The 17925-nt window shown below is 49.5% G+C and overlaps 1 protein-coding gene across 8 annotated transcripts in view; it reads right to left on the reverse strand.

The window, feature by feature from the left end:
* Positions 1-11097: 11097 nt before the first annotated feature.
* PPARG (peroxisome proliferator activated receptor gamma) overlaps positions 11098-17925 on the reverse strand; it is a 128867-nt gene continuing 122039 nt past the window's right edge. For all 8 annotated transcript variants that reach the window (XM_075996322.1, XM_012785269.3, XM_075996325.1 and 5 more), the window contains one exon: positions 11098-11555. In XM_075996322.1, the coding sequence (XP_075852437.1) occupies positions 11308-11555 (248 nt within the window). In that variant the 3' untranslated portion in view covers positions 11098-11307. The remainder of the gene's footprint in view (positions 11556-17925) is intronic.

Genomic DNA, 17925 nt, shown 5'->3' on the forward strand with positions numbered 1-17925 from the left:
GGGCGGGCAGTGAGACCGGGAAGAGAAGTCAGCCCACAGAGGCGCGTTCAAGCAGCTGGCCACCGTGGGAGAGCACATGGGAAACCCACTCGAGCCCCTGGGGTCAGTGCAGACCCGCAGCCGCGTGAGGCGCGGTGGAGCTGGGACGCCTGTGCCCCAGTCCTCTCAGCCCTGGTCCAGGGTGCTCCTGGGGAGCCGTGAGGCCGGCATGGCCCGCCTGCCGTGAGGGACGGCAGAAGAAACACGGGGTGGCAGCTGGAAGGCAGGCCGTGTGCACTCGGGCGGTGAGGCCAGGGATGCGGGCAAGCTCCTACGCTGGGCTCCTACGACAGGTCCCCGGCTGGCGCCAGTCTCTCCTCTGCGATCCCGACTTCACACTGCCTTAGGGCAGGCACTGTCTCACTCATCTGTGTGTCCCATGCGTTTAGCCACAGGGCCTGTCTCAGAGGAGGTGCCTGGTGAGTACTGAAAAAATGAATGAATGAATGAGTGAATAAGTGATTCATGGAGTGTTATCAAGTTAGCACATTTTTCCTCCCTGACAGGAGAAATGGGGGTCTGGAGATCCCTGGGAGGCCAAGTGCAGAGACAGAGATGGAGGGTGCAGGTGGGCAGCGCTGGGGGGAGGGAGCCGCCTGTGGCTGCGGCCGTGAAGAAAGGCTCCGTGCTCATATTTCACGGGGTGGGGACGCTCCCCTGGCCTCAGGGCCTTGCTGCCATGGGCACAGCTTCCGCCTCGGGCCTGTGGGGATTGCGTGACTCCTGGAACGCTGGGCCCAGGGCGTGGAGGTGAGCAAACGCCATTAGCCATATCACTGATCTCCCGGCGCAGATATGGAAGTTTGAGGAGGCCCAGCCGGCTCTGCCCAACTGTAAAGAGACGTGATTGAGGCAGGTCATGGGAAGGTGGCGGTGATTAAGGGGGCCGGGTCCTCCTGACTTCCTGCCCAGCAGGTAGTGGCGACCTCGGAAGCAGAGGCTGGACGTTAGTCACCGCACAAACCTCCCCTGGAGCTCATAAAACCCGGGCACGGACTTGTCGGGCCTCCAGTAGCGCCGGGAGGAACCCTGACGCCCGGGGCGGGGGCTGCGCCGTCCCGAGGCCTTGCTCAGGTGAGGCAGGGCTGGAGGCCGCCCGTCTAACAAAGCAAGAACAACTCAGTGCCCCGTGGTTTCTAGTTTACGGCTTGCAAGCATCTTCTCCTTCCATTTCTCTTCCAGTTCTCCCATGAGCCCTGCTATGTCTGTAAAATGGCGACCACCTCCATTGTATTGAAGAAAAAACTGAGGCCCAAGCTTTCAGGCCTGGAAAATATGGGGGTGGAAAGGGAGAACCCGCGGGGACTCAGCCCAGGCCTGAATCCAGCCACGGGGCACCCAGGTTAGGGTTTGGCTCTGGCTTAGGTCCAGGGACCTGGCCAGGGTGCAGGGGGGAGTCTCCTGGGCTGGGGACCCGAGGCAGGAGCCTCTAGGGAGAAGGAACCTAAAGGTGACAGGACTCTGCCCTCTGGGGCCCTGCCACCTGTCTGCGCCACTGCTTCCTGATAATAGAACTCTCTCTCTTAAAGGCGAGAGAGGAGCTGGGGGGAGTTTTCCTTTGAGCCACCATGAAGGAGCCAGCAAGGCACACTGTCAAGCGGGGGTGTCTGTGTGTGGAGAGAGCGGCAGGAAACATGGGGGCCATGCATGGAGGTCTCTAACCCTCGATTCCTTGAGGTCCTGGGCTCTGCCAGTTTAAACGACAGTCACTGTACTTGACTTCAGAAGACCTGAGTGCAAAGCCCAGATCTATCACCCACTGGCCTCAGTATACCTATCCGTGAAATGGACACAGTGCTATTTATCTCAGATGGCCATTGTGTAGGAGAAATGAGATGGCATACAACTTTGCCCATGGAAGGCTTTTAAGAAATGGTAGTTGAAGTAGAATCCTATTTCTCCAATGGCCCCCAACACATGCTCAGTAAATATTTAGGGAACTGACGGATGAAGAGACAGTCAGATTTCCTGTTGACCTCAGTGGGAAAATGGGGCTTGGAGAATCAGAATGATTTGCTTCCTGCTTCCTGCTTCCAATCTTCCATGGCTCTCACTCTCCCTAGGGTGAAGACCAAACCCCACGGCCCATTAGTGTAGATCTCCACCCGAACTGGGTTCCATTCTACTGTTCCAGCCATTTCTCCTCTGCCTGCACCCCTGGGTTCCAGCCACACTCAAACACCCATCCTTGCCTTTGCACATGAGCTCTTTGCCTGGAAGTTCTTCGTTTTCTGCCTGGACAACCTTAAAAAACCTCTCAGCCCATCTCAAATGTCACCTCCTCTGTGAAGCCTTCCCCTTACCTCCCCGCGGCAGAGTTAAGCCTCTTCCCCACTTTTGTGGCAACAGAAACCACAGCTCAGATTATCTGGGACATTTAAAATAACGTCCTTTCACGTTGGATCGTAAGTGGTTCGGGGCAGGGAGAACTGCTGCCTTCTGTAGCGCGGCGGGCACAGCCTCCAGCCCGGGGCGCCAGGTGGTGCTCAGTGCGCCGCGGCTCCACCTCCTCGTCGGGGTCTTACAGCTAGGAGACGGGCGTGGGGGTTTGAACCCACCGGCCCCCTCTGAGCCTTTCGCTTTCTGGCACTTCCAGGCATGTCATCGTGGCCCGCTCATGTGTGTGTCCTTCTATGAGTGTGAGTTCCTTGGTGGCACGAGCTGTGCCAGGCTTATCTGCGGATGCTCAGAGCATGGGGACAGCTGGGGACAGTGAGCGTTTGCTGACGTGGAGCTCAAATCTTTTTCTCGGCACCTCTCTCAGGCTGAGTGTGGGTGACCTTTTGTCCCTGTGGAGGCTCTCCCCTGGGCTACATCTTGGCCAGATTTCCTTTGTCTCAATCATGCAGGGAGCAGGGTCGCGGAAGTCAAAGGTGGACGAGTAGCTGGGTGGTGCTGGGCAAGTAACTTCTCTCCCTGGAGGATGACAGGTCCTGTGCTTCTCAGAGTGGGGTACACAGCCCTATCTTAGGGGCACTTGAAGCCATAGAAAAATACAGCCCTCCATCCTGGGGAGTCTTTTCCTTCTTGATGTTTTGGGGTATTAGAAATAAATGAAGTAATTTAATTTCTAAGTGATATTTTACATATTAATTTAAAATTTAAGGCTGGGCACAGTGGCTCATGCCTGTAATCCCAAAACTGTGGGAGGCCCAAGGTGGGGGATGGCTTGAGGCCAGGAGTTCAAGATCGGGTGACATAATGAGACCCCATCTCTACAGAAAATAAAAAATTATCTGGGTGTGCACCTGTAGTCCCAGCTAGTCAGGAAGCTGAGGTGTGAGGATTGCTTGAACCCAGAAATTCTAGGGTGCAGTGAGCTGTGGTCACAGCACTGCACTCCAGTCTGGGCAACAAGGGGAGATCTTGTCTCTAATAGAAAAAGTAAAATAGAACTTAAAAAGATATATTTATCTCTATATATCTTTTTAAATATCTATATTATTGATATTAAATATATAATTATTAAATATATACATATATATGTAAGCAAACCACAAAGCTTACACGAACTTTTACAGTGGAATGGAACATGCATGGGCTCCATTCCTCAGGCCTCCAGGGGACTTGACGGAAACACGCAGGGAACCCCCAGCAGGAGGGCGCCCGGTTCGGCCACTGGCCCGGGGCTGTGAGGAGATGCTGAAGGAGTCACCCTCGCCGCCTCCTTTCCGTCCTGGGTCCAGGTCCTCCCCGCGGCGGGTCTAGCAGCAGCTACGCAGGTGGGAAGAGCCCCGGCTCCGCGGCGAGGAGGACCCGAGCTGGAACCAGAACGCGCAGTTAGGGCTCTGTGCTCTGACTCAGTTTCTCCGTCTGCTGTTCCGTACGACGGGGAGCAGCACAGCCCTGTGCGGCATATTCTGTGTGCCCTGCAACCCCGCCCCCAGGGCTGTGTGTCCCGGGAGGCCGGATCGGATCGCAGGCATGACAAGACATCCGTTGTGTCTTTTGTCTCTGGCTTCCGGTTGGACGTGGGCCGCGGGAGGCTGTGACGGGAGGCCTACGGAGGACGCTGCGGCCCCAGCTTCCGCTCTGCCGCGCGCGCGGGCGGGCGGCCTCCAGGCCCCCGGAGCCCTCAGTGCGGGGTGGCGCCCGCCCGTCCCCCTCCCCCCTCGCCCCCCTCGCCCCCCTCGCCCCCTCGCCCCCTCGCCCCCCTCGCCACCCTCGCCCCCTCGCCACCCTCGCCCCCTCCCCCCCTCGGCCCCCTCGGCCCCCTCGCCACCCTCGCCACCCTCACCCCCTCGCACCCTCGCCACCCTCGCCACCCTCGCCACCCTCGCCCCCTCGCCACCCTCGCCACCCTCGCCACCCTCGCCACCCTCGCCCCCCTCGCCACCCTCGCCCCCCTCGCCACCCTCGCCACCCTCGCCCCCCTCGCCACCCTCGCCCCCCTCGCCACCCTCGCCCCCCTCGCCACCCTCGCCCCCTCGCCACCCTCGCCCCCCTCGCCTCGCCGGCGCGGCCCGGCGGCGGGAGAGCGCTCAAGGCGCCTGCGCGTGGAGTTCAGGGGTCAGCGCCGTCGCCGGGCCGGCGCGGGGAGACGAGGCCGCTCTGGCCGGAACCTCCCGGCCGCTTGAGCGGCCTCCTTCCCCACAGCGACCCCACCCGCGGCCCTGGGAGGCCTGGGCCGGCGTCCGTGCTGGGGCGGCGGCGTCGCCGAGAGCTCGCGGCTCGGCCCTCCTGGCTCCGGCCCAGCTGGCAGGCCCGCGCCGCCGCCGACTCAGCACAGCGCCCTCCCTGCGCGGCGCGGCGGGGTGGGACGCGGCCGGCCTTCCCGCGTCCTCGCCTCCCCTGGAGGCCGCGAGCCGCGGGCTGGACCGGCCCCAGCCCTTTATGAGTGCTGGCTGTTGCCTGGGCCAGGCCCAGGTCGCTCGGAGGGGAGAACACGAGCTCAGGCAACAGAGCGCACAGGCCCCTGTCGGCCAGCCAGAGAGAACTGTCTGCCAGCCTCCCCGAGAGGCCCCCAGGGTCTTGGGATGCCAGAGCTGGAAGGGCAGAACAGCCCTCTGACTGTGCAGATGGGGAAACTGAGGCTCAGGGAGAGTGATTTCCCAAGGCCCACTGCATACCACTCTCAGGATCAGGCCAACATGGCACAGTCCTCACTCTGGAGAGCCCCCCACTTCGCTGGTGGGGTGCTGGTCTCCAGTGCCTGTTCCTCAGGGTGCGCTTCTGGGAAGTCCTGTGAGGTCGGAGGTACTTGTTCTTGGAAGATTTTAATTGTTTATGGGTTCTAAGGCATTTCCTCTACATATGACCTCTGATTCTCAAAACAGCCCTGTAAGGTAGGAATTGGGACCTTCATGAACTAGATTAAGCTGAGGCCCAGAGACAGAAAGCATCTTGCCTGAAATTGCAGATAGTAAGTAGCAAAGGCAAAATTCAGACTTCAGTCTTCCATGCCTGAAGCGCGTGCCCTGCCAGCTGGGGCACACTGTCTTTGCCTCCTGCACAGACACCCTAGGGAAGGGCCTAGCCGGTGGGCCTCAGGAAGCCTGAGGTCTAGCCTCAGCCCTGCCTCTCCGTTTTGTAGAAACTTATTGTAGCTCCTTCATCTGTCTGGACCTAGCTTTCTTATTTGCAAATAGTGGATAGTGGGGATCAAGCCCGCTCTGCTTCCTTCATTTGATGTTTTTGGGGTTGGGGGACAGGGTCTTGCTCTGTTGCCCAGGCTAGAGTGCAGTGGCATCAGCCTAGCTCACAGCAACCTCAAACTCTTGAGCTCAAGTGATCCTTCTGCCTCTGCCTCCCAAGTAGCTGGGACTAGAGGCATGTGCCACCATGCCGCCTGGCTAATTTTTGTATTTGTTGTAGTAACAGGGTCTCACTGTGTTGCTCAGGCTGGTCTTGAAGTCCTGACCTCAGTGATCCTTCTACCTCTGCCTCCCAAAATGCTAGGATTATAGGCGTGAGCCACTGCACCCGGCCACATTTGATAATCTATAAGACATGCAGTGTAGGTACTACTATTCCCATTTTACAGTTAGGGAAACTGAGACCCATTCCTTTATTCATGATTAATAAATTACAATGTCCCCAGAGAGGAAAGTTCACACACATAGGAAGTGGCAGAGCTAAGTCTCAAATGGACAGTGGAGACCATACACACTTTATGGCTTCCAGTATTGTGGAAAGGAGATCACAGTTTTCCAACTCTTGCAGGAAGCCACTTGCATCCTCCTTGAGACCAGCTGTGGCACTAAATAGATCTCAGAAATGACACTCCCCTGGGAACTTTTGGCCTGGAACATATTTACAAAACTCCAGAGGGGACAAAAATATCCCAACCTACTCCCTACAGACTCAAATTAGCAATTTTCTTATTCTTTATAACCCCTTTGGAAATTTAAACTATGTAATATTGGTCTAAAATTAGGAGCATAAGTCACAAGAGAAAAGTCCTACTACTTCACGAGAAAATGTTTTTGTAGCCTCATCCTGAGTATTTATTTGTTCTAAATCAGAACATAGCGGTTGTCTTTCAAATTTTTCTTTTTTCCTAAAACTTACGGATTCAGGGCAAAACCTTTTGAGAGAACCTCCACTGCCAAATGTCAAAATTCAATCTGTTTACCTGGCTTTGAGCTTGAGGATAATCAGGTAGGATCCAGAACACTTAAACTGTTTCGTGTGCCCAGGATGCCTCCTTACATGGAGGGCACTTTAGTAACAACAGCAAAGACATTCTCTGCAGCCAACACTTACTGACTGGCTAAGATGTGCCAAGAACCTGTGCAATGTATTTTACGGCCATTATTACATTTAATCCTCACAATAACCCTATAAACTGGGTATTATTATCCCATTTTACATATAGGGCAATCAAAGCCTAAAGAGATTAAGAGATTGGCTAAAGCTGTATGGTTATAGAACCAATAAGTTGTGGAGTTAGAATTTTAACCCAAAACAGTGTGACTCTAAAGTCCACACCAAAATGCTGTCTCCAGTAACAACTGCCATTTACTGAACACATACTATGCGCTAGATACAGTCCTAAGCGTTTTATATAATAATCTCTTAGTCTCCGCAATAATTCCTCCCAGAGCTTTGGTCCATTCTTTTCCCTCATCCTGTAGCAGATACTCATACTAGCTTTGAGTCTGTCTGTCGCACACTTGGAGGTCCTTGTTAACCTGCTTGGCCCCGGAGGTGCTGTTAGTGTTGCCAAGAACACCCATGTGATCTAAAACGCCTTTGAATCAACCACCCCTAGTGGACTCCTAGGACTTTGGGCATGTTACTTAACTTCTTTGATCCTCAGGGTCCTCATCTATTAAGTAAATCTGTTGGCTCCTTTGAACTCTAATTTTCTAGAATTTTATGACAAATACAGGCCCTTTCTGGAAATGGGATGTAGGATATGCAGGTTTTGATACATGGGAATAAAAATGACCTTGAGATCTTCATGACCAGCTGAAGAAGCCCAGGCGAAGTTCCCCAAAGCAGAGGGCCTCTGTAGGGTAGGCAGTACAGGAGGCGTGGTGGGGGTGGATCCCGAGAGGGGGAGGGTATCAGTGTCCCCAAGCTGTTCATGATTGGGCCAAGAGACTGTGACCAGATTCCAGAGAGGAGGTGGCCAGAGCCCCTGGAGTACAGAAACTGGCATGTGTGACCCCAGGGGCAGAGCCAGGCCTCGGGATGGAAATCACCAAGGGGCTTAGAAGCGAGAGAGCTTCCGTCCCTGCGGGTAGTTGTCGGGGTCTGGACAACCACTGGAAGCATTGCAGAGGGATTTCTACCTTTGGGGGTGTTGGCTTTGGGAAGCTGCTGACTTTCCAAACTGCAAATTCGATCACGTCCCTCTTCTGCATGGCAGCACTCTCTGGAGCCCAGCTGCCACGAATGCAGCCCCAGAGCGCTCCTTCCCCTGGACGGTGAGCCGCCTGCGGAGCCCTCAGCTGTGGGGCCATGCCTGTTCTCTCGCCACCTGCGGGACGCAGGAGTACGCTTACACTCCTGCGCCCACCCGCGTCCTCGCAAATCCTTTTTCGCATTTCCAGGCAGCTGTCACTTCTGCTGGGTTGTGATTGGTGATTCGCCCGCAGACGGTGCCCCGCGTGCGAGCTGGCCCTCGCTGCGCTCACCAGTGTGTCCCGGTAGACTTGACCGGAGCGTGGCTGGCCGTGTATTTAATGCCTGTGGTAGGAATGTGGGCGGGCCTCCGTGATGGCAGATGTCTTCCGAACTCCAAGGCCTGCCATTTCACTTCATTCAGTGAGCACCGAATGGAGGGCTGGGGACACACAAGTGACAGTGGAGCTAGCGATGCAAACAGAGACAGTGGCAGCCAGCCAAGACCCAGGCTGGGGAGGGGGAAGAGGCTGCCTAGCAACCAACAGGTGTCTTGGTCCTTGGCCCCTAACCCCAAGCTGTCCCAGTGAGTGTGTGGGGAAGCGGAATGGGAAAACACCAGGGAGGGGCATGGTGGACATGAGTGTCGGTTCTTTCAGGGTTTAGAATTAGGAGCCCCCGTCCCAACTCCCCAGGAGGTATTTCCAAGGGAATGGGCACGTGGGGCCAATTTCCAAGCCCCCTCGCCACCCCTTTCAGCAGCACCATAGTCAGTAGCAGATATCAAGGCAGGCCTGGCCCACAGAAGGATTTGCCTTCCATAGCCTTGAAGGCGCTAAAGAAAAGTCTGGAATCCAGCAGGAACTAAGAAACTTACGACACATGCCTAACCCCCTTCCCTCTCTTGTCCTTGGTGGAGCTGATATAGCCGTCCTGGCTTCTGTCCCCAAGCCTGCCACTGGGAATGTGCTGTGTGACACCGGCCGGCGCCGCCGCCTCTCTTGGGTTCTTGTTGCAGAGGCCCCAGTCTCCTCACTCTGCACCCAAATTTTGAAAAAGAAACCAGAAACCCAGGACGGCCCATGTTCCAGCTGTGGGTGGAGAACAGGCTACAGCCTGGCCTCTCCCAGGTGCCCTGCTGTCCCGGCCCCACACACAGCAGAGGCGAAGGGAGCCCATTCGAGGGAGGCGCGGGGTGGGGCTCTTGCGGGAGCCTGAAGCCCTTCTTTGACTCTTGGCCAAAGTTAATTTTCTTCCTATTTTTATTAATACAAATCCCTAAGCGTGTTTGTGTCCAGAGAAAGTACTATGAATAACTGATGATGCATTTGTTGATTAACGTGTGAATCATCCTGGGGGAGAGAGAGCCGGAAAAAGCAGCAGGAGCTTTGGAGGCTGAATATAATGTGTCGTAAAATATTTAGCAAATGGTCATCCAAGCCACAGGGAAATAGTCAGAGAGATGGGAATCTGCAAGCTGCCAGGATTTAAAAGCTATTTAATGCTAACCTCCAGTGCCAAAGAGCTGAGAGCTTCTCTCTTCCTCCCTCCACTGGCAACAACAGCTCCGACAATGTGGAAAGGCTGGGACGGCCGGGCTGAAAGGCTTTTTGTTTGAGGAACCTTGTAAACCAGGGCTCTGCACTTTGTCCATGGCTTGTGCATTCTCTGTCAAGATCTCCACACGGGACAAAGGGCCCGAAGACTCTAGTCAGTCATCTGGATGTTTCAAAACATCCTGATGTTTGGCATCGAGGAAGAAAAAAAGAGCCATATGACTGACAGAATTTGTCATTTTCCTTCCAAATGTTTTGATGTCACTTAGACAACAGCTTCAGCCTTTGGTCTCACAGTGACTTGGCTGTTTCTGTCATCCTAAGGGTTTGAGCTCAGAAGTTGTTTCTCCTAAAGGGTTGGGGATCCCACATTTTTAGGGCTGGGGTCAGGACTCACTTCTACAACCTGATTCTTTGGAGATATGTTTATTTTTAAGTCAATTATGGGAAGATCTCTTAATATTTTGGCTCAGAAGCCTCGAATCTAAAGTTATGTCCTCCAGAGTTTAAATACATACCATAAGCAAAATAAACGAAAGGAGAAGTGGCAGAGATGTAATTTAGGTCAGTGGAAATAACCGGCCCAGACAGCAGAGGCCTCAAGATACTTGGTTGTGCGCATTCTTCAGAGTCATAGTGTGATGACCTCAGGAGTAGCCGATGAAAGCCAATTTTGGTGGCTTCAACCAACTAACCTAATTGTGCCAAGAAGGTTCCTGCCTTTAGGGAACTTAGAATCTATTTGCTGGGGAGGCAAGCGTTACATAAATGATACGGATAATAGCCTTTGAGTTCAGGAAAGTAAGAGATCTGGGGGCAAAGGAGTCCCCAGGAGGATGACAGGAAGAACCGCAGCAACAATGCTCCACGTGGGTAGGAAGCAGAAAGCAGCTCTTCTCCTTCATTCTTAGTTGTTGTCGCTCCTGCTATTTCGCTCTCTTAGACGCCTTTGCTCCTCCTCTCCACCCGTCCCACTCCAACACAGCCTTGAGGCCCACTTTAATGAATCCACAGATTCATGCTCGACGATTCCGATCTTCACTCTTTACCTCCTTTGAAGTCTTACGCACTTTGAATCTGAACCACTCATCCGGCACAGGATTCTACTGTGTACTAGAATCTGCTTGAAGAAAGATTAATCTTTTCTCCTCCATTCAACTGTACATTCTTTTTGGCAGGTGCCAAAACCTTAACACACGTCTGGGTTTCAGAGCTTCTAACCGCGCTCAGCATGCAGCCCACGCGGGCCGCCGGCTGGGTCGCACGCTGCGTGGGTCTCACTGGCGTCCCAGCAGCAGGCAGCACATGGGATAGGCTGCCGGTGGGAGTGGAAGACTTGGGTAGGGTGGTGGAAGAAGGCGGAATTCGTGGTAAGCCCAGGGATGTGCTGCCAAACTAGCACATCTGGGTTACAAAGCACATGCTTGGAACAGTTTTTAGTCGGGAAGTTCCCCTTCCTTCTTAGGGTGATCGTTAAATCAGCAGATGGAAGGTTCAGAAAAGTTGTAAATGGAGTGAAAAATTAATTTACTGAGAATGAAAGTTTATCAGCAGTTCCATTCACATTTTAAAAAATGCCAAAGGCGGCAAAAAGAAGGAAGGAAGGGAGGGAGGGAGGGAGGGAGGGAGGGAGGGAGGGACTGAGAAGAAAATAAAAGGGAAAAAAGCACTGGGTGGTGCTGGGCGGGTAGGGAACACACCAGACTCAGTCTTTACTATCAGCAGTTTCATAATATGGTAATTTTTAATATTAAAAGTAAATTGTAAATGTATCTTTATAAACAATATGCATAAAATAGATCATATTCTAAAACCTTTTCTTTTTTAAATGCTTTTTCACAGTAAATTTCTTAGGTGTCAGATTTTCCCTCAGGATAATAGTGCAGTCGGGGCAGGGAGCCGCGGCAGCGGGCAGGACCCGCTAATACAAGTCCTTGTAGATCTCCTGCAGGAGCGGGTGAAGACTCATGTCCGTCTCCGTCTTCTTTATCACCTGCAGGAGCTGCACGTGTTCCGTGACAATCTGCCTGAGGTCTGTCATTTTCTGGAGCAGCTTGGCGAAGAGCTGAGAGGACTCGGGGTGGTTCAGCTTGAGCTGGAGTTCCAGGGCTTGCAGCAGGCTGTCTTGTATGTCCTCGATGGGTTTCACATTCAGCAAGCCTGGGCGGTCTGGGGAGCAGAAATGGAAAATATGACAGGGGGTTCAGTCAAAGAATCCTCTGGGCCACACCTCTGCGGCCTGTGCAGCCATCGTGTGCCGGGCCAAACCACTCAGGCGTTGTTTGTTTGCTTTGTTTCTTAAATAGGGTGGGGATGGAAGGTAAGCTGGTCGCGGGCAAGAACTGAGGATGGGATGAACACCGAAATGATCAGAGCTCTTCCCAGGGGCTTTAACTGCACAGGACCCAATCTGTGTGGTTAGCTGATGTGACATGGCATCAAAATAACCCTGTCCCCAAACTGAGGCCTCACGTTTCTACTCAGAAATCTGATTTTTCAATCTCTGCTCCTTCCCGACAAATTTGTGTTTTATAGCTTTTACCTACTTTCTTACCACAGCTTCAAAAATGCTTAAGAAAAAAAAAATATTTTCTTTTGCTTTATTTGCTTAGTGTAGCATATTTCATTTCAACACGACAAAACGTAGTTTTTAAGTACTGACACAGTTCAGAAGGATATACCCCTAACATTTTATTTTATTTTGAGACAGAATCTCACTCTGTTGCCCAGGCTAGAGTGAGTGCCGTGGTGTCAGCCTAGCTCACAGCAACCTCAAACTCCTGGGCTCAAGCGATCCTCCTGCCCCAGCCTCCCGAGTAGCTGGGACTACAGGCATGTGCCACCATGTTCGGCCGACTTTTTCCATATGTTTTTAGTTGGCCAATTAATTTCTTTCCATTTTCAGTAGAGACACGGTCTTGCTCTTGCTCAGGCTGGTTTCAAATTCCTGACCTTGAGCAATCCGCCTGCCTCAACCTCCGGGAGTGCTAGCATTACAGGTGTGAATCACTGCCCCTGGCCAACCCCTAACATTTTAACAGGTTTCTTCTGAGTGGTAAGATTACATGTAGATAATTTTCACTAATTTTTCTTGTTTCACTAATTCTTGTTTCAATTCGTGTATGGTGAGCTTAAATTTTAAACTTTTTCTGGTTTTCTTCATATAGATCTTGTTAGATTTATTCTGAGATACTTTAATAGTTTCTATTGCAAATGGACCCTTCCTTTTTATTACATCTTCTGACATATCCCTGCTGATACTTAGAAAAATTATATTGGTTTTACTATATTGAATCTATTCTAATTTTCTGAACTTTTGTCAGCTCAAATAGTTTTTAATCATGGATTTTTACTTTTTGGGGGTAGACAATTACATCTGCAAATATAGTGGTAGAAAACGAGAAATACCACCACTTTTGCAGTGTTCATACTTTTCGTTTCCTTTCCTTGCCACACCGTGTTGGCTAAAACCTCCAATGTGCTATTAAATCACGGTAGTAATAGCAGGCATTCTTGTTCTATTCCTAACTTTGCAGGAAATGCTTCTAATGGTGCTTCAGCAGTATAATGTTTGCTATAGATGTTTGCCAAGGGTATGTTTTATTTCTGGCTTTCCAAGAGTTTTAAAGTTTTTAATTTGTTTTAGTCAGGAATGTTGTTGAATTTTATCAAATGCTTTAAAATTTTTCTATCTAAAGAGATAGGCTATCTAAAAAGAAAGGATTTTTATCTTAACCTTAGTATTTTTAATTATATTAATAGATTTCCTTACACTCTTGCACTCATTTGCTAATATTTTATTTAGGGTTTTTATATTTGTAGATGATTAGCCTAGAGTTATTTTATTGTGCCATTGTGTGCCTGTTTTGGTAATAACTGTTAACTAGCCTTACAGATGGGATTGAGAGGTTTCCCTGTGTCTGTGCAGTAGTGACCTGTTCCCTGATGTTTTCTTAGAATCCATTTGCAGAACCATCCGAGCTTGCTGATAAATATATCACTGCCTTTAATTTTTCTTCCATGGCTTTTAATCTATTCAGGCTTTCTACTACTTAGTAATTTATATTGGAATGAAGTTGTATATGATATTGTCTTAGAATCTGAAATCTATTCTTTTTATTTTATTATTATTTTAAAATCTATTATTATTATTTTTATTAACGCCCCTTAACGCTATTTGTGTATTCTCTCATTAAAAAATCTGATTGGTCAAAGGTTTCTCTATTTTTTTGCTTTTTAAAAAGTATAGCTTTGGTTTTATTAGTCAACTCTTTAAAAACTGGGTTATGTTTTTAATTTATCTAATTCCTTCTTTTTAACTTTCTTTAGGTTTACTTTATTCTCTTTTTTAGTTTTTTGAGTTGAATGCTCAATTCATTTCGTCTTGGTATTTCTTGTTTTCTAATAAATGCATCTGAGGCTCTAAAGTTTCTGTTAAGTGCCAGTTTGTTTTATCCCCTGGGCTTTGATAAAAAGTACCCTTACAGTTCTTCTCTAAACAGCCTGTCTTACAATTTTGATTTCATTTTTAACCCAACAGTTATATAGAAGCATGCTTTTAAATTTCCAAGTAGAAAGTTTGGGTTTGTTGTTGCCTTTCTCACAGTTGCTGTGTTGTAATGAAAACCACTGATGCTTCAAGGAAAGCTGGATCCCAGATCGGTGCCTGTGGTTTAATGATTGCCAATCCTCCTTCTTAACAAATGTTTAAGATCTCAAAGGCCAGGAGCAGTGTGAGTGCTGTGCCTCTGAGTGGCGGCTACTTGGGTAAAGACAGGTGTTGAGAGAGGCTCTTCCAGGGCTGGGACCATACCACCGGTGTAGGACTGCCTCTCGATCACTGGGCACTGGCTCTGTGAGCCATTTTTCTTTCCCCTTCCTTTTGAGCAGCATCAGTGGGGTCAAAACTTCTGCTGAAGAGATGATGTTAATCCACTAGGTCTCATTTATCAAACAACCAAACCCTAAATGCAACTGATCAGGCTTGCTGGAAACACTTGGCTTAGTGCAGTATAAGGGAACTGGCCCCTCTAGGAGCAGAGAAGGATCTGGTTTGGATTTTCAAACCCCTTCTTTGGCAAGTTATTCTTTATGATATGATGGATGAAGTTTGGCTGAGGGGCTGAAGTTCTGTGGCCATGGATTAAGTGCATTTTCTGCAATGACAAGTTAGATCATTCACAGATCAGTCCCACTGTCCCCCTGACTCAGCCTCTGTCAGAGCACAGTGGCTTAGGAAAATAGGGCAGCAGAGGGGAAGTCACATATTCTACTTCTAGGGCTTTCCCTCACCAGCTCCGTGACCCTGGGCCAACTGATGAAGGTCACTAGGCTCAGTTTTCTCCTCTGTAAACTAAATGGATCAGACTAAATAGGTAATCTCTAAGACCCTAGTTCAAAAGTTCTAAGACTTATTATTTGTAATTTCCTCTACTTAATTCAATGGGGGAAATAAACCCTAAAATCTAATTGAAAAGGTGTATTAACAGGCTCACACATTAAACTTAGAACATGTGGCTTATTTAAAAAACAAAAAAGCTTCCTTTGGTCTTTGGGTTTTTGTTTGTTTGCTTGCTTGTTTTTTGTTGTTTTTTTGAGACAGGGTCTTGCTGTCTTGCCCTGCCTAGAGTGCTATGGCACCATCACAGCTCACAGCAACTTCAAACTCCTGTGCTCAAGAGTTCCTCCTGCATCAGCCTCCTGAGTATCAGGGATGACAGGCATGAGCCACCACACCTGGCTAATTTTTAAATTTTTTGTAGAAACAGAGTCTTGCTTTATTGCCCAGGTTGGTCTTGAACTCCAGGCCTCATTCCTTTGGTCTTAAGCAAGCCCCAAAGTCAAGGGCAAAAGAGATTTTCCAGTGTTGTTCCCTACCTCTACTCTCAGCTGGCTACAAGGCCTCCCCTGCTCCCCTCTCCTTTCTTTCTACTTTCCTCTCCATGCATGCCCAGACCTTAACTTGGCTGGCTAGGTGCCACAGGTATGCCACTGAACTCTGTCCAAACACCCAGAGCTGTCCCCTTCCTCTCCACTCCCCATCAGCCCAGTGTCCCCAAAGACACTCTTTTTAGAAGGTCCATCTGAGAGCCTCTTCCTGCACCTTGCTGCAGGTTAGAGTTGACTTTGGAGGATGGTCAGGGCCAAAGGCCCTCTTTGCTGGACTGGGCTGCCTAGAAGGCGCTTTGAGGAAGTGCGTGTCGACTCACAGACTCCAGGACTTAGCTCTCGAGGAGGCTGGAGTTAATTATTGGTGCCTTACTCCCCAGGCTGCTAAGAATTGGGAAAGAAACCTTTCCGGTCTCCATCCACACAGTCCTGGAATTGATTAGAGAGCACTGGTGATTATGAGCAAATCTACAAAGCTTCCATCTTATCCAGATCTGGTACTGTTAAGTGGAGAGCTTATCTCAAGCAGATTCAAAATCTCTGACCCTCTTGGGATCTGCCCACCTGGGTAAGGAGTTTCCCTAGCACAGATTTTCTCAGGAAGCACTCAATTGGGAACCAGACAGCCATGGCAGAGTCTCCTAAGAAAAGGCAGAAAACCAGAAATAGATTGTTTTGTCTTTATTCTAGGAGCTGCTGTCATGGCTTCCCCATCTTTCCCTACTGGCTCTCTGATAGAACTAATCTGAAACGGATTGTACCCAGGGCGTTTAGAACAAACAAGTCTGATTGCAGGGTAGCTGTAAACTGATCCATAGGCAACAAAAGACCTTAGTTCAGGTGTGGGGTGAAAACTGAAGGGGAGGTAGGGCTATTTAGGGAACTCAGCACTTTGCAAATTAACTTCTTTTTATACTTCTCTAATTTTCTTTATTGCATTCTTCCCTAAATTCAGAGATATGTCTAAGGAGCAGTCCATTTGGACAGTGAAGATTGGATTTGAGTGTGTCTCTTTTCCACTTTAGTTTCTATGTGCCTTTGGACAAATCCTCTAATCTTTCTGGTTTTGGGCTTAATTTTTAGACACTGATGCCATTTTTTCCCTAAGGTCATGGTGAGAATGAAATAAGTAAAGAAACTTTAGAAAATATTACAATTCTCTGTGTTTGTTCAAATAAAGGCTGTTTGGGGTTGGGATCAGCAGTGCAAGCAGGGGTGGGTGGCATAAAACAGGAAATGGAAGGTTTTTGAGTTGTTCTTGGTAGGAGCAGAAATTAAGGAGCGTAAGAAAGTAATTCCTGATGCAGACATATTTGGGGGTTTAGGCAAGTTCTCATCCTGTAGGTTTTTTTCCTTTTTTTTTTTTTTTTGAGACAGAGTCTCACTTTGTCACCCCTGCTAGAGTGCAGTGGCATGATCATAGCTCACTGTAACCTCAACTTCCTGGGCTCAAGCAATCTCCCTGCCTCAGCCTCCTGAGTAGCTGGGACTACAAAAGCACACACCACCACACCCAGCTAATTTTTCTATTAATATTTTTTGTGGAGATGTGGTCTCGCTCTTGCTCAGGCTGATCTCAAACTCCTGAGCTTAAGGGATCCTCCCACCTCGGCCTCCTGGAGTATTAGGATTACAGGGATGAGCCACAGGGATAAGTCACCATGCCGGCCTTATCCTGTAGTTGAATGCAGTATGCAAGACGGTTTAAGAACAATAAAAAAGCCATGGTGTCCAAATCCTCTACTTCCTTGAAGAAATGCTTCTAGGGATTTGGGGATATTTTTCTGATCTACTCACCAGAATCATGGTGGGCATTAAACAAAACTGTGAACTCAGCTAAGTAAACTCTGGGGTGGCCTATATCATCTCCTTTCTGTCATCCTACCTGTAGGAAAAATCATTTGAGAAAGTTTCACATGTGTTCTCTTTATATTTAAATTTGAACTTGAGCTTGATCTAGTGCAGGGATTCTCAATTTTGGCTGCACATTGAAATCATCTGGGGTGATTAAAAACAAAGTAATGCTTGGGACCCAGCCCTAGAGATTCTGATTTACTTGGCCCAGGGTATGACTGCCAGGGTTTTTAATAGCTCCCAGGTGACAGTGAAGTGCAGCCCAGGGAAAGCACTGCTGGTTTAGTGAGAAGCAGTTGGTAACCTTGGTCAAGTGCCTTAACCTCCCTGTACCTCCGTTTTCTCTAAAAGGATGGAGCTGTAACGGCAATCTAACTCACAGTATTTGGAGGATAAAATGAGTAATACATTGAAAGTGCTCAGAGCACTGTCTGGCACATAATAAGTTAGTTGTTATTATTTTTGTGTTCCTTAAACTTACCTCACTTTCCCTCCCACCTTTCTCTGTTTCTCTCATTTTCCTGGGTCCCCTCTATAGCTTTCCAATTCTTTCTCCCACAATCACTCCCTTCTTCTCAGACTTTTTTTTTCCTCCCTTCTAGATGTTTTCCCCTTTCCACTCCTGGGACTGCACCCTGCTAGGGATTTATTAGGAATGCTAGCAGGGCCAGCCAAAATTAGAGGCCTGAGCAATGGGTGATTTTAGGAGCTGCTACCAGAGAAAGGGGGCAGTATAGAACAGATCTTGCAAACCGCTTTCACAAACAGATAAGATCACCTGCACCTCGCACATTCT

This window comes from Microcebus murinus, chromosome 21 (genome assembly GCF_040939455.1).
Source record: "Microcebus murinus isolate Inina chromosome 21, M.murinus_Inina_mat1.0, whole genome shotgun sequence".
NCBI classification, from domain to species: Eukaryota; Metazoa; Chordata; class Mammalia; order Primates; family Cheirogaleidae; genus Microcebus; species Microcebus murinus.